This window comes from Poecilia reticulata, linkage group LG12, assembly GCF_000633615.1.
Source record: "Poecilia reticulata strain Guanapo linkage group LG12, Guppy_female_1.0+MT, whole genome shotgun sequence".
Lineage (NCBI taxonomy): Eukaryota > Metazoa > Chordata > Actinopteri > Cyprinodontiformes > Poeciliidae > Poecilia > Poecilia reticulata.
This window is the reverse complement of record NC_024342.1, coordinates 16541943-16559096: the sequence shown is the minus strand read 5'-3', so window position 1 is coordinate 16559096 and position 17154 is coordinate 16541943. Positions and strand designations below refer to the sequence as shown.

Here is a 17154-nt window from a genome sequence, read left to right as displayed (position 1 = left end):
CTTTTATTTCATTTCTATTCATACGGCTTCGGAGCAAACACAATGAAGTGCAGAACAAAGAAGCCATCCAGCTGTGAAACAATGAATTAAGTCAGATACTGGAGTGTCAGAGTGTCAAACCAATGACACACCAAATATGGCTTAATGAGCTTCGGGCTAAGAAGTTATAATAAGAAGAATGCTGCACAGAAACACATTTCTCCAGGCTTTTCTCCAAACGTTCCCAGATGGATGGATAGATGGATGGATAAACAGACAGTACCAGGAGGATGGGTGAATGGACAAAAAAATGGATAGCTATATGACAAGTAGATGGACAGATGGATGTATGGATGCAAAGTATATATGTGTAGTATATATGTGTATACATTAATGGAGAGAAGACCGGACGATCCTGTCCCATTGTTACACTAATGACTGACTGAGAGGTAAAATGCTGAAGAATCGTAAATTTACTGTTCGTAAGCCGGGGCGATCCAGTACGGGTTCTCAGACGCCTCCTTGGCGTGGCGCAGGATGGCCTCTCGCGGGTTACTGTCGTCCGTTTTATCCAAAGCGATGTTCTTCACGATGAACGAAGACAGCGTGCCCCCGTGCGCTGCCACTCTGCCACCTCGACCTGTGAGGGACACGGATTAGTGGATTAGAGACGTCCTTGGTGTTGCTCGTTCTTAGAAAGCAGGGGGGGAAAGAAAATCAACAAATCCCGACTGTGGGTTAAGCTCCGGCGTGATCAGCGAGGAGACGTTGACCTTACTTTGAGGTCTGGTTCCGGATGATGTTATCGGCTATAATCTGCGACACTGAACAGACACTGATATTATCCCGCATCACAGATCTGCATATGGCAGATGTGTTGGTCACAGTGTTAGAACATCAGATATAAAAGTCATTTTGAACAACAGTTTATATTCTTCTCACATATCAAATGCTTGTAAAATGTAATCTGTTTGATGAATTTGACTTCACCTCCTTCTTTCCAGGTCAGATAGAGTTTAAATCTGGACTAACATAGAGCATGCAGGGAGTTCCTGCTGCCGCGGCCCAAGCTGTGTTGTTTGGGGATCGAGAAGCACATCCATCCATTGCTTGTAAGCTTGGAGCCAACCACCAAACATTACCTTGCACTTATGCGAAGTCAGTTCACGCACAAGATAAACATTATAAGGAAAGTCTATAATCTGAGAGCCACAAGTCACCCATCAAGAAGTCACTCTCCTTTTCATAGAACGGACCTATTTTTGAATTTTTGCTCCTTCTCTAAACCGTAGTGACTCATGTGTTTTTACTTATACAGAAAACGTGTGCAGTGATATTCCCTGTACCAACTTCGGAGGCTAAAAATGTGTAAACCATGCAGCCGGGTATGGCTTTACTTAAAATAAAACATAAAAACCTCCCGCGGCCATAAGAGATGGATGGGGTCATCTAGACCCCATGAGTTCTTTAGCCTGTGTGCGGTCCGGACAGGTCGCGCTGACCCAGCGTGTGCTTTTATACGAGTTGTATTTTTTCTTTTGCGTGGTTTCGGAAACCGACGATTTGACGAGACAACCCCCCACCCCACCGCTTCCCCACGACATCTGTCACGCTCCTCCTGAGCGTCGCGCTAAGACAGCGGGAAGGTTAATACACAGCCGTAACGACAACAAAAAAAAATGAAACTTATTTAATCATAAAACCTGGAATGATAAATAAAGAACAACAACTAATCCTTCTTGTGGCATCGGTTTCATAAAATATGGTTAACAAGACTGTTTTTCCTTTTTTACAAGACTGCTTATGCTTAGTGTGGTTTGTGGGAAACAAATACACTTGAATTTTCACTAGGTTATTGCAACATCTGCTGAATTCCCCCCTTTTCTTTTGTTATTTTTCAATGTGTAAAAACAAAGCTGAAATAAGCCATTGTCAACCCTTAGGACCCCAAAAAGGATGAATCTTTTTTTGCATTTTGCGGTTGAGTCCAGTTTGTTCAGAGCCAAACTGGACTCACCTTCGCTAAGTTTAGTTTATAGTTTATTCGATATAAAACACAGACACACTCGTAATAATAAAGGTTGTTAGTCAATCAACACTACAAGTAGGATCAGAGAAATTCAAAACAACGTTCGTTACAAATAAGTCATTTCCACTCGTCGCAGCTTTAGTGTAACAAATATTTACTGAATACACAGGATCAACAATTAAATCCAGACAAGAAAAGTCAAAAAAAAAGAAATAAAAACCCGAAAAACTAGAGACGACAAACCCCCCGCCCCAAAAAACAGAAAGATTAAAAAGTAAGTAAATCGCATCATTAAACTTTCAATCAGATTTTAAATATCCAAGTTCCTTCATTGCTATTTATCACTTTGTTTTAAGTCCCTTTAAAACTGTTATATTATTTATGTATTTATGTTTTGGCAAACTATTCCAAAGTTTAACCCCAGCAACAGAGAAACACAAACTTTTTAATTTATATATTTTTTTTTTGTTTTAAGTAAAATTTCTAAAATACTTTCTAAATTAATCTGGACGTTTTCTGGTCATGTCCAATAGGTAGGCGACTCCAACTTAGAACCCACTGGATTAGTTATGCATAAATTAGCTCATCTTAATTTATTGTTGGACTATTTTTATTTGCTCCTGACATGTAAGCATTTACAGCTCACAAGCTCCCAACGCTGCAGTCAAAACAGAGAAACTGCACAACATAACTCGGCAGCAGTGAGTCTGGAGACGAGAGAAATGTCATCCGTGGTTTGTTGGGAGTTTTTAAAAATTAGCATTTTTACATTTCAATACAACAATTATGGTTTTTCTGCATTATTTTCATTGCAAGAGTTAACCATATCGGGCAAGTGGCCAGGATGTTTGAGAGGCCAGTTGCTCCACATGGGCTGGACTGTGTTACACCAACTGCAGCCTCACACATCTGCCTAAGACAAACGGATCATCTGTCCAGTTACAAACTTGATATTTCAAATGCTTGAGAGCAGCTGCAAAACGAAGCTGCACCTCACTTTTTTCAGCTGAGATGATTTTTTTTTCTTATTTAAAAAAAAAAAATATATATATATATGTATATGTATATATACATATATATATATAAAAAATGTTACCTGGTCCAGATACAGGCGGCTCGGGTTTGTGGGATTTCTTCGGGTCCAGTCTGTCCTTCTCCAGCTGTTTCCGTGTGCTCCGCTGTCGGGCCTCTCGGAACATGGGCAGAGCGTGAGCTGGAGAGAGTAAACAAACAAATGTGAGTCCGGGGTGGCTAGCAGTCACATGGCCCCAGCGGACAAAAACACAAGAACCAATCGTAACTCTTAAATCTTCAGCCGCCTCCTGGTGTAATTTACGCCAACATTTTCAGGAGGCAAGCCACTCCGTTTGACCTTAGGGGTTTCTGAACGCCGCCAAAACAAAGGCTTCCCATCCAGGAGCGCGTGGGTGACCGTGTGCGCGATTAGGTGTGAGTGAGTGCACTCCGAGTAGGTTCGGCGACGCTATCTGAGCGCGTGTTTCAGAAAGGGTGTATGCTCTGCTCTCATCCTCGGGGGTTACAAGGAGACACTTTAGTGAAGAGCTAGGATAAAGTGATTTTCCATTCAGGAGCTTCTGTCGCCGCTCACTGTTAATACTTCTCCATGCTACATTAAGCAAAAAGGTTACTGCTAACAGATTCCCTCGCTTTTCTCAATGGGCCGTCACTTGCTTCCTGTCCCGTCTAATTTTCCAGTGCCAAGGCATCAAGTGCGTCACTCGCCACTCGGAGCAGCGAAATGCTCGGCACCCTTGTTGGCACGACGATGCGCTCACATGACGCGTCTGAAAAGGCTGAAGCAGACCAAAAGGTAAATGTTGTCCGGGGTCGGAGGATATGGGAGGCACGCACAAAAGAGATGACAGCCTCATGTGCCGGTGTTACGACTGCGAGAGGGGGGTCAGGTTTGGAGTGCGTGCGGTGAAACCGGCAGACGATCACGCCGGCAGGGGCGAGAGAGGAGGTCATTCCTCTCATGATTCCTGCGTGAGAGGAAAGTACACGGCGGTCGCGTGGCTATCGATTCAATAATCCACACCCAAATCCATCAGCTAATGGAGAGGGGTGAACGTCCAGAGCAAGCTGTCGCTCCATCCGAAAAGCCCCCGCGGGCGGCAGATGGAGTTCGTCTGAATATCCGAGTGCGGGAGGCAGCGTTAGAGCTGGCCTGACGAGAAACAGGCTCTGCTTGTCAAATCTTCGAAAAAGGTTTCTCAGATTATTTATATTTACAGTAGCCAAATCGTAGGCAGAACACAGCGCTCAGTCGCAACAGGGCTTTAAAAGATGAACTTTAATCTGACCACCGTGCAAGACGGATGGAGAGAAGCATGGAACGTTGGTGTTGCTGAGAGGCATGTGTGAAAACAAACCACCGTGTTTCCTAATGTCATCCCGTAAAAACACGGAAGAACTTACGCGTGATGATGTAATCCTGCGTTAGCGTCTCGGCGTGTTTCTCTTTCCGCTTGCTCTTTACCACACACAGCTTGGCCCCTCTGGAGGAAAAAAGATTGTGAGCACAATGGCGATTTACAGCATATTGAACAGCAGATGCATTTTTCTAAACCGAATCTCTTATTGTGCCATGTAAACATGGAGATCGATTAAAACACTAAAAATATTCAAAGACTGGGGTCAAATGTCGTGTTCTTACACTGTCAGAAATCCAGAGTACAATTAAAAGTCTTTTTTTTTTTTTTTTTTTTAAGTATTGGACACAATCATTCATGATTCTGTGTCTCTGGATAGAAAGCTTTTTTTAATTACCCAATCAACTCTTTTCATTGGTTTCTGCAGATTAATACTTAGGAATACCTGCATACCGTTTTCTTTTTATTACCATTATTTTAATAGTAATAAAAAAAAAATTTTTTTTAAACTTTTGAAGTATGTTTGTTGCTAATGGAGGTTCGCCTGATCATACCTGTGACTTTTAACTGGATCGTAGTACACCTTGGCCAGTCCGTTCCCAGTACCCACCATGATCTGGTTCAGTTTGGGATGCCACAGGCAGCGAACAACACTCTGCATCAAACACACACATAACATTTTTTACATCAGTTCAACTTTTATTCTGTGGTATTTCTTAAAAGTATTTGAGAAGGGTGTAAAATGGAAGACCACGTCATTCTTTTGGTTTCAGAAAGGCTCGTGTTTCCCCTACTTAGACAATAGAAGGTAACAATCGTATTTTATTCCCCACAGTAGTGAAAGTGTGCAGCCCAGGTACAGTGAGGAGAAGTCCCAGTGTGCTCTGCTGCTCTAGTTGACTATATTTGGTTGGTGGGATGAGGGCTGGATCTCGCTGTCTGCGTGCGGCAGATGGCCTGGTGCCAATAGGCGAATGTGACCACATTCATCCAGAGACGGGGGTGCGTGTAACTCTCTCTCTGTGTGTTTGTTTGAGAAAGCAGCGTAGAGAGGGAGCGATATAAGAACAGCTGCTTGACAGCAACGGAGATCTTCAGCTCATCCTGATGTGTGAGCTGCAGGGCATCTGGAAAAAACTCTAGAGGCGCCTCATTTTTTCCCCCCACTCACTTAAAATGTCCCTGTGATCTGACCTGGGGGGGCGCATTTAAAGGAGTTTTGTGGGCCGGGGGGGGCTGGGTAAGACCATGCGTACCGTGAAAGCTGCTTAACGTCCAGCTGTTCAGCTTCCCATCAGGACACCAGAGGAGCGATCGTAGATGCAAAATAAAACATGCACGCACAATCAAAGCAGCACAGACATTTGTACAGGAAAAACTACATTTCTGGTTCACTTCTTTCCCTTAATTTAGCATTTGGAGAACTCGTACTGTGTATTACAGGTGATCGTTTCTTATTTGGTGGAACCGGCAATCTACATACGCTGGTTAAATCTTTTATTTCACAGGAATACTCTGATTTAAAGAGAAGTTGTTGTAATGTTATGGTTGATCACTTTACATCAACGCCATCATGTCAGGAGGTCACAGTGTCGTTTAAGTCTGCAACCAGATGAAGGTTAATCTGCTCGACCAGATCAGCTGACTGCAACTGAGAGAACGATCCAGAAAAGGCTTTTAAATGAAATGAGCCTCATGCTGTCAATAAAATACCAGTAGCTTAAAATGACCTCAAGATAAATGCGTACCACCGTAGTCTTTTCACATTTTGTCATGCGAAAACAAATTTGATTCTATTTCACTGGGATTTCGAAGATCAAACTCAAAGTAGTGCATCTTCATGCGGCTTGGAAATACAAGACACATGGTTCAACATTAAATCTAAAAGTGTGGTATGGATTTGTTTTAATCCATACCACTCATAGACTTTTATGGAAGAGTGGAAAAGGGAATGTCAAATAAAAACAATACAAGAAGCAAAAGGAAGTCCCATATAAAGTTAGATTTAAAACAAAAGGTAGCAGACAAGAATGACGCACAGAAGGATGTACTCTGCTTAGATGAAATCTAAATTCAGCAATACTGGAAGCCTATTACAGGTAGCAAAAGATTTGAAATAGCGACCAAAGTTTCCAGCAGTCAGACATTTTGCCAGAAGGTCTGCAGCTACACAGGTGGACTTTGCCAATTCTGTGATTTCTGAAGAAGAGTTGTTGAACAAGATTTAATTAAAGGGTGTGAATACTTTTCAAATAAAAAGGAAAACAAAAACAAAAAGTAAAAAAAAAATTGAAATTTTCTTCCATCGAAGTTTGACGCTGTAAAACAATAACGATATGGAAAAAGTTCAATATGATTCTCAATAAAAGTTTGTTGAAATGATGCTGTGGAAGACATGATACATGTGTCGGCATGTAAGTCGGCGATATGAGCTGAAATCCAGACATTCTGGGTGTGCTCCGGTGACAATGTGTAATGGGTTATAAATTGGCCTGTCAAGAAAGCTACGCTAACAGTGACAGTCGACTCATTGGAGCAACAGTGAGGAACAAAGTCTGAGGTCTGGTCACACTCCAGAGGTGCCATAGAAGCATCCAGGTTAGCAGCGCAGGCAGATCAGCCTGCAGTAATCGTAAATCCCAAATATCCAGCCAGGTACCATAAAGTCAGTATATCTGAGTTCACTGAACGGTCTCCACAGACCCAAACAAATCACTCTGTCAACGAGTTTCATAGAAGCAGAACTGCAACAGACCCAGCTGAGTGCAGCCCGCACCGCAACTGTATGCACAAAAACTAGCGCACACACACACGCACACACACACACGCACGCACACGCGCAGCCAAGCCCTGCTCGGCCCGGCTTAATTGTTGGACTTCTTTCCAGAAATTCAGAGAAGCGTGTTTATACTCCAGGAGTCCGTGTTTACACTTTGTGTTTGCAGAGCTGCATCATGGAAGAAGACACGTTTAATCAGTGTGCTCTCCAGCAGCAAGATTCAGACTTCTAAATTAAAATGCCAGAGGACTGAACATAGACAAATGATCTGCCACCCACTTTCACAACATATATGCCAATTATGAAATAAAACCAGGCAGCAGTAATGAGACCCGGCAGCATGCTACAATCCTTGTTCAGCACTGGTCGGGAGGCCAATTTAAACCTGCAGGAGAAAGGAAAACCAAATGTTTACCATTTAAGCCCCACGCTGTGAGAGCTACTGTCCAAGAAGGCAGAAACAATGCTACTTGAACAACTGGCAACGTCTTTCTGTCTGCCTCACACCCTTTTTATGCTCTTGGAGGAAATATAAGCTCACTCAGATGAAAGCCTCCCTTTATTTCTATAGAAACAATGGCGTACAGAGCATGTAAGGAAGAAGTAAAAGCTACAGTTAAGCAGGGCGGATCTACAACACTGTTGCTTATTTAAATCGACTTAACATTTCGCTGACTTTAAGGTTTGTATAAGATGAGCAGATTTTTGAAATCTCAATTTAAACGTTGCTTCTAGTGAGCAGGAATTTACTCTTACTCTCAAATTTCCCAAAAAATAAATATTAAACACATCAGTACTTTGTCTTTAACTGTACAAAACATGTTAGGAGATATAAAAAAAAAGGTCTTAATAGTTCAAAGATAAATAAAACCAATGGAGTACAACAACAACGTCTTGAAAAAATATATTTGCATCAACTTAAGTGAAGTTTAAAATACTTTTGTCGTTAATAAATAACAAGTCAGCTGGATGTTGGTGAGTTTCATAAAGATAAAAGCCATAGTTCAATGTTTATTTTTAAATGAGGTTCTAGTAAAGTTAATATCTTAGCTGTTTTAGATAACTCACTCAGAAACTTCATTTAGTATAAATACTTAATGCGTTTTTTTTTTTTTTTCTTTTTAAATTGTTTAAATGTTTTATCGCACAACTAACCACAAATGTTTCTGGTGTTCTGTGGCACACTGGCTCTTCAGTCCCACAATGCCTCTTTATTTCTCATGTGAATAATAATCAGTGTAACCAATAGAAAGTTGTTTAAAGATTCTTAAAATAATGCTCACATAAACCAGAGGACATTTTTAGGGAAGGGAGTTGTTTTACGATGCTCCGGGCTCCACAACCAGTAAAACAAGATTGGTCCTAGATGAAGACAAGAATTTGTTAATTAGTAAATATTAGACTGCTTGTAACCTTTTAATAGAATCTCACATTAAACATGCTGACTTATCATTGTACAATTACCATAATTTAAATTCAAGGGCTTCGTGAATTTTGGTGAATAACCCAAGCTATTGCTGGTCACTTGGCTTACAGGTGGCATACAATAGCTTAAGCAGTTGTTGTATTAGTATGTTGTATCGCTTAAGCAAGTGAAAAATATAACTGTCAACAATTTGTCAACATTTCAACTGTAGTGTTGAATCACTACAGTTTTTTCACTGTAGTGATTTACACCAAAGTGGCAAAACCTTCAAAGTGCTCCATTGAAATCCTTGTTTTCAAGCCAAACCATGTTAAAGATACACTTTGGCATTATGAAGGAAAATATGATGAACTAAAATAAAAAATTTTTTTTAATTTTAGTTGGTTAAACATAAACATGCAGTAAATTGCTTTTAGGAGCCACATTTTTTGGCGGGTTTGCTGGATGTATGGATCTTAATTCCTATTAATTGCTACACAGCGGTTTGCTGCACTGTGTCCTGTTTTGCCAGTGAACAAATAAATAAATATAATTGTGGGGGGCAGAAGTCAATAGAAAGTGAAGTTAATGATGAAACATCCTAATTTAAAATGTGACTAAATGCCTTTTAAGACTGTGTACAGTGAAAGTTGATTAAGCAATAGAAAAACTAAAACTATGCATTAGATGTTTGTTTTTTTTTTATTTAGTAAAACTAAACTCATCTACACAGTGACAAATTCTTTATTTTATGATAAAACAGTCATTTAAGACTTTCTAAGGACTTTTTAAGACCCGGCCTGCAGAAATCCTGCATATCATGCGCTGTCTGTTCAGTGAGAGTCTGCAGGTGTTCATAACAACACGCACGTTAAGCAGAAGGAAAGACGTTTTTCATCAACTTTCAAAAGAAACCAAGCTGCAGCTTAGAGACTGTTTCATACAGCCAGGCAGTAGAACAAGTGAAAGGGACAATGGAAAAAAATCACTTCCAAATGTTTACCCTCCCCTCGGTAGAGTGAAAGGGAAGACAAACGTCCACAGAGTGATGATGCAAGGGAGCAGAGTTGTGGCGAGCTAAATACACTCTTTGACCCAAAGTGTGTCCTTTGTCTGGTGCTTCCCAGACTGAATCTGGGTGCAAACAGACTCTGTCAAGAACGTAAATCAGCAACAGGAACTGCTTGGTCTCCGGATTTTCATGCGTATAAAGGATATGTGGTTTGTAAATGAAAAAACGTTTTGGTTTTATTTTCTTTTACAAAGTCAAAATTATGACCAAGCAACAACAACAACAAAAAAAAGTTGCATCTTGAGCTCTGAACTTTTTTGAAGGAGGCAATTACAGAGCCGAGATCATCGACACAAGAACTGAAAATCTGCGCTTCATTTTGAGAAACGGTCACACAAACAATCCCGGAACGAGTCATCGCAAGACAGATTACTGCCTCGCCAAAGGCACTTCCTCTCCACCGTCTGTGTTGAAGTTTAAAGCTGCTATTTTTAGTATTTGTTTTGGCCATCAGAAGAAATAACAATACAATATTTTCAGATAGCTGCACTGACAGAATCCTGCTACTCTCACTGTTAAGTTTAAGCAGACCTGGAAGCTTACGTTTAAACTTTGATCATTTTTACTTGTTTTGACATCTGAGTGCTAAGGTGTTGCATCAGAAGTTTGGCTTTGCATGGACGACATGCAAAGGTTGGTAGCATCCCAAATGACACCTGCAACGTGTTTATTTAATCCGTCTGAGTGTGTATTTTTTGCTCTGGCCGCGGAGGAGACAGTTACTGCTGAAGACATTAACCTCTGTAAAACCGTGGTGTTATGGCTACAGAGAGATCAGAAGCAGGATGCGACGGGACACATGTTTCTCTAGTATGCAGCAGCAGCAGCAGCAGCTCTGGACTGCAGTTTGACACCTATGGCTGGCTGACTCCATGAAACGCAATTCTCAGAAAGTGGGATTAGCTTCAAGCACGCCATTTGCTACTGTGTGTGTGGAACGTGATGATTGTTACCGCAGATAATTGCATTTCTAACACACTCAGCACGTTTAAGAGCTTCACGTCTTTCCTGCCAACAGTTTTGAGCAAAACGGTGGAATGAGATCCTTTCTCTCTTTATTTTATTCCCACAGAGTTCGCCTCTGGCCATTTTAAGATGTTCCTCCTTAGCCCAACGTTTTCCCCAAATGCTGCAAGACTTGCTTTTTATGTGAAAATGGAGCAAAATTAAATTTGTTACCAAAATACAACCAGATTGAGACACATAATTTTATAAAGAGAGATGCTTAGTTACTACCACATAATGTTAAGACTGAAAGGGGGAAAAACTGCTTTTCCATTTGAGCAGAATGACTCATTCAAAATATATTTTAGGCTTAAATGACAATATTATCCAGAGCTAAAGAAAATCAAATATTTTGCCAAAAAATCCTGAACTTTCTACATTAATTCCACACATTGACAAGAAAAACTTGGACATTCTCCAATAATGAAAAGTCAGAACAGGACAACTAATTTTTCATGATCAAAAGCATAAATTTCCAATCATAAAAGTGGGATATCCCCTAAAATTTGGAAGACGACTCTTAAAATTATCAGGAAAATCTCAGAGGTTTTGAAAGATTATAAAATCAGACGTGCTTGGCAAGAAATGCCCAAAGTACTCTATGGATCAAGTGGTACATTTCGGAGATGTTTTCAGAAATCTAGTGATATCTCCTCAATACATACAAACCTTAAACTAAACGAAATATTAACTCCACTTAAATTTCTATTCATAAGAGTGTTCTGGGGTAAAAAAAATTGAGTAAGCCAACTCCCTTAAATGTGAAGCAGGCCCACACATGAAGTGTCTGAGGAAACTTCTCTGCTGGGAAAACAGAGAAGTGAATCAGGAGAACGCATTTTTGCTGTTTTTGACACGAGTGAATCTCCAGATGTGGCAAATAATAAGATGGAGGATTCCTCAGAGGAACTCCAGTCTTCTGCTGTCTGTCCTTCTGCTTCCTGCACAGTTTCAGTTACTTTTTGGCAAAATAATAAAAAAAAAATCTATGTTTACTTTTGACTGAGTAATATTTTGAAGAACTGAAGCTGTTGCAGTACAATTTCAGGTTTTTCTACCCATCTCTATTTACATCAGTAAGAGAAGAACAAATATGTTTTAAGTATAAATATATCACTGAAAATACTTTGTACTGTTCAAACATTGAAATGATCTACCAAAGATTTATGTTGAGAAATGTGACATTTTTTATGTATTTTACTTGCTAGTTTTTTTGTTTGTTTTATTTTTACAGATTACAACTGAGCCAGTAAAGTTAAACATATTTGTAACTATAACATTATATTTTTGTCTAATTACATTTTGCACAAATTAAATCAGATCATTCAATACTTTAGTGGTGTTTTTTTGCACATAGTTTAGTAATTCTTTGAATGTATTTTTACTTGTGTAAAAATACACTGGCGTAAAGTTGCTCTTACTTGAATTGCATTTTTAGCTCCTGTACCCACCTCTGTGCAGAAGTAGCTCGTCTGTTGCAAGGTAGTGGTCCAAATGTTATAAAATGTGCTTTTGAAGGTAATAAAGTTTTGCAGTATATCAATATGACACAATAAATATGACAGATGCAACTTTTACGCAACAACATGTTTCAAAGGTGCATTCCCCTTAGAAAAGAGCTTGGAGGTGGAACAATGTCACAGTTTGTCCTCCGAAATCCTGTACAAATAAGGCGGCTCTACAGAAAGTGTAAAAACTAAATAAGAACTTAAATTACCATCTAAATATTTATATTTGAAGTAGTATAAATACTCTCTGTCCCATTTTTCTGCAAACATTTCATACATATCCAGAGTTTTTAGTCCTCTGTTCACTTTAAAACAAACATTCACTATGAATTTATGTGGGATATGTGTACAGTGGACATGGTTTACATAAAGTTTCAGCAGCGACCAGAAACTGGAAAGAAAGAACACACAGAAGGAAGGACAAACAAAGAAAGAAAGGGAGAAAAGACACAAAGAAGAGATAGGAACAAAATGCAAAAAGAAGACAAAGAAAATTAAGGAAAACTACAACAGAAACCTAAAAAGCCCACAGAAAAAGGTAGGAAAGAAGCAGGGCAGCAAAGAGAAGTAGGAAATAGGAGAAAAATGAAGGAAACCTAGGATCTACAAAAGGCATAAAGGAAGGAAAAAAATACAGAAAGTGAAGGTAATAAGAAAAGAAGGACAAATGAGAGGAAGAGAAGAGGAAATAGTGGTAGGGTACAAGGAAACAAAGACACAAATAGGTCTATACTAATAACACAAGGAAGGTAGAAAGAAAAGAGAAAGAGCGTGAGAAAGAAAAGTGAGGAAGAAAAAAAGGACAAAAGGAATAAAGTAATGAAGGAAAAAAGAAAGGACATAATAGAACGGCAGAATCAAAGAAAGTATATGAAGAAGGACGACCAAAAGAAAGGGCAACAAAAATGAAGATATACTTCCTTACTCATATTTTCATTATCTGTACCGTATTTTCTGCACTATAAGGTGCACTTTAAAACTTTCAATTTCCTCAAAAGCCGACAGTGCGCCTTATAATCCGGTGCGCCTTATATATGGACCAATATTGAGCCACAACAGGTCTAGCAACTACGGTAAGCAGCCGCCGACTTCATTTTCACCCGTAGAAGAAGAAGTGCACAGTGCATGCTGGGATAGTTGTCAGAAGGCTGGTTTGTTAATAAAGTTTGACTGACCTATCTACCTACCGACCGTCTAGAATCAGGTCGTCTGCAGATCATTTAGCACCACGTTCTCCACAAACATGCTGCACACAAATGGAGAAGGGTGACCATTGTCCGGCCATGCCCCGGCCCAGTCGCGGAAGGCTCTCCTCGCCGACCAAAGTTGGACTGTTTTGTTGACATTCCCTTTAGTGCAGCTCCATCTAGTGGATGCATAACATAACTTCAGCCTCTACAGTAGCGTCTATTCTATGTGCCTTATATGAAAAAAGTTTTAAAATAGGCCATTCATTGAAGGTGCGCCTTATAATCCGGTGCACCTTATAGTGCGGAAAATACGGTCCTTATCTAGACCTGGAAAATACTGAAAATTAAACTCCACACTGTGAAGGAAACTTGTTGGTATCTAAATGAAATCAGCCACATTTGTAGCTAATAAAAGTATAGTCAAAGTTAATAATTAAAACAAGTGTTTCACTCATTCTCATTCATAAAAGTCTTTACATAATTGCTGTGGTGAAAGCCTCCAGTGTGTGCTGCGGCAGAACTTACAGCGTTGGTGACCTCTATCTCATAGACCTTCTGAAAAGAAGCTCTGTCGAAGAAAACCAGCTTCCCATTTCCCTCCTCCTTCTTCACGGAGGTCCCTGTCACAACAAGCCTGTCATCGGGACTAAAACAGCAGTCAGTCCTGGAAGGGAAAGTCACACATACAAATATTTGTAATCTGCACACGATGCACTCATACCAAGAACTGAAAACAAGCAGTCTATAAAAGCGGAGATGACTCACATGGAGAAGTAATTGGTCAGTCTGTTAGCTTCGTTTACGGGCTTCCTGAAGTTGCGTATGTCCCAGATCTTCAGCGTGTCGTCCCCTGTAAATGAATACATTAACGAAACTTTAAAAAGGCAAACTTTACTTTAAGTTCTATATGTCATTATGGAAGTGGCACTTATTTTCCTGAATAAATAGTTATCTCTCATTTACGTTACATAATCATGTTGAAAGGACTCTTCCTTCCTCAGTTATTTTTGTTTATGTCTGTGTTAGCAACCTCTTAACGAGATTACATACCAATAAAGCAAAGTCTTTTAGTGTTTATCCATCTCTTGTAAGATTTCCGTGTTTTGTTAGTGATGGGTCTTTGTTTATTTGCCTACTAAGGGAGGGAAAAGCACTTAATTTGCCTAAAATCCATTGTTTTTATTAACTAAAGGTTGAATATTATGATGCCAATGGCTGCAGCTGGCCGGGGGCTGTGACAGCCGTGGTGTTTTCCGTACCTCCACGGGAAGCGAGAGTGACGCCATCGTATGAAAAGCAGAGGCAGGAGGTGTCTGATCCAGGAGTGTGGGCTTGCCGGCAGTGGAACTTTGTATGAACCTAAGAAAAAGTGGGGAAAAAAGTAGTCACATTGATTATTGCTCATTCAGGTGTGCTTTTTTTTTTTTTTTTTTTTTTTAAATAGGTCAGTAATAGTGTTTCAGACCCAGCTCCTCTGTAGCTGTGTGTAAAAATGTGTTTTATAATCTCTCATTATAGGAACCAGCCTGGCCACTGATTTAATAGTGGATGTTTAAGTCTGTCACTACAGTAACAAAACGACCCGTTCGTTCTCAGCGTCTTCAAAACAACATATGGTTCTCATCGCAGTCACGAACACTAAACTAGCCCACCACAACCTATGAAACACAAGCAGGTTAACATCACAGGTTACATTTACCTTGGCAAACTGCATGGCTGCAGCCTAACAGATGGTATTAGAATTTTTTTTTTTTTTTTTACACAAAATTAAATTATGATGTTTTACAGAGAGCAATTTACTGAGCAATAACTCAGAGCAGACACATTTTGACTGTAACCGCAGGCCTGACCGGCATAATTCTTTTTGGGGTTTTGTTGTAACAAGCATTTCTTAAACAAGTTTCTGTGTAACCAATGTTTTGTCGTAAGTGTCGACCAACGTCCTAACTATAAGCAACCAAGCATACCATTTGTCAAATAAAGAGCATCTGGATCTTTTGTAGCTGTAATTTACCTGAGATTAAGAGGGAAAAAATTTTTTTTATGTTTTCAGCAAACAATAGCCATTAGTTGTTTTTTTGTTTTTTTCCATTCATTGTTAAAAACAGACATTCACACATCTGTTATGTGCAACTGTGTTTAAAAATAAACCGTGGTGACAAATTAGGACTCAAAGTGTAAATGAAAGGGGGGGAAAAGCACCGAAAACAACTGTAAACAAGCCGTTTCGTACCCATTTATTTAAATTGTTCAATTCTCCTGGTAGTTAACTATTTCTACAAATTATAGACAGTCATAAAAATAATTAAACCTTCTGTATAACGCAGACGTAACGTCGACTAATAAACTATGACATTTCGTCAAATCAAGGTAACTAAGCAATCTCTTGCAGGTAAATATGACTTATTAGGCTATAATAACAAAGCCATTTAAGATACACCCACTAAATTACAGAAAATTGTTCTCAACATGCCTCTGGCGAGTACAAATTGACATACCGGTGCACAGTCTTACTCTCTCACATTCATGAGATGATGCATTTTCCACTCATTTATTCGTACTTCCGTTTATCTGAGGAAGTAGGTGGTTCAGGAGGGAATTGCAGACATCTCTCTCTTTCTCTCTCTCTCTCTCTGGTGAAGCTCATTCTAGTCGGCCAGGCAGGATGACACACATATTCTCTGCAGCATAATTTGGGTCTGCTGGGGTTTTGTGCTAGTTGGTCCTTACCAGAAAATCTTCAAAAAGCGCAGGTTCAAGAGGCATCCTGATCAAATGCCTCTACTAGCCAATAAATGTGCATCTGTGGCCCTCACTAAAAAATAGCAGATAGTTTAAGCAGAGGACACAAGGAGTCCCACTTGATGGTTAATTTTAGAGCGTACTATATTACAATTCGTCATGTAGCCAATGTTATAACATGGATTCATACAGTTTGTGGATGAAGCTTTACTACATTTGCCTATGAAGATCGGCATGCAGAAAGGGAAATAACAATAATACAGAAGTGCATAAGCGTAAGAAAGGTTACAATGATAAATTGTAAAGGAAGATAGGGTTGAGACAAAAAGTTGCATTTTACTAAATATTCAAATATTCCCTCTCCAGGTATATCTACTAACTTTTTGGTTTAAAATGTATTAATATTATTATTCTAACTATACTGCCAAATAAAAATAAAACCATCCAGGTAAAAATAAAAATCAAGTTAATTGTATCTTGAAGACCAGGTTTGAGACCCGCAGCTCTGTGGAAAGCACTACTGCAATCCCCCCAACACTCACGGCCCACTGTCCTGGCTTCACCTGGCCCGAACTCGAGCCAAATTCCAGAGAATCGATCATTAGTAGATGACGGTGAAGCAATAAGCCCGGGAAGTAGGTCTTTCAAACGCTCAAACAAACATAACCTTGGTTTATACAGCCACATTGTCATTAATTCTAAGAGGAACGCAAATAAATCGGTGAAAAGCGAATTGCAGCACTGCAAGGTCTTTGACCAAAAAAGCAGCGGATAAGGAATTTGAAGTGAGCACACAGTGTGGAGGACAGATAAGGCAGCGAAATACAGAGAAAAACTTGCAGGAGAGAGCAGAGCGCATGGGCTGAATGAGTGATGTGCCCTGATGATAACACAGAGAAAGGGGGCCATACTTCACCTCCGAAGCAAGTGAAGGGAAGTTATTAACTTGCTTGAGACAGATAACAGCGTTACCTTGGAGTGTAGATAACTTGGATTACACTTTCTTATGCTTGGTCTCCCCTGGGAATAATTTTCTGCTCCCCCATCGTCAA

General features: G+C 39.8%; 1 protein-coding gene across 3 annotated transcripts in view; it reads right to left on the bottom strand.

Annotated features, from left to right (window-relative positions):
* Positions 1-17154, bottom strand: part of wdr70 (WD repeat domain 70) — a 40786-nt gene that overhangs the window by 749 nt on the left and 22883 nt on the right. For all 3 annotated transcript variants that reach the window (XM_008424239.2, XM_008424240.2, XM_008424241.2), the window contains exons 11-17: positions 14620-14719; positions 14126-14210; positions 13886-14024; positions 4956-5056; positions 4448-4527; positions 3105-3221; positions 457-619 (exon numbers count right to left, since the gene is read on the bottom strand). In XM_008424239.2, coding sequence (XP_008422461.1) covers positions 457-619; positions 3105-3221; positions 4448-4527; positions 4956-5056; positions 13886-14024; positions 14126-14210; positions 14620-14719 — 785 coding nt within the window. The remainder of the gene's footprint in view (positions 1-456; positions 620-3104; positions 3222-4447; positions 4528-4955; positions 5057-13885; positions 14025-14125; positions 14211-14619; positions 14720-17154) is intronic.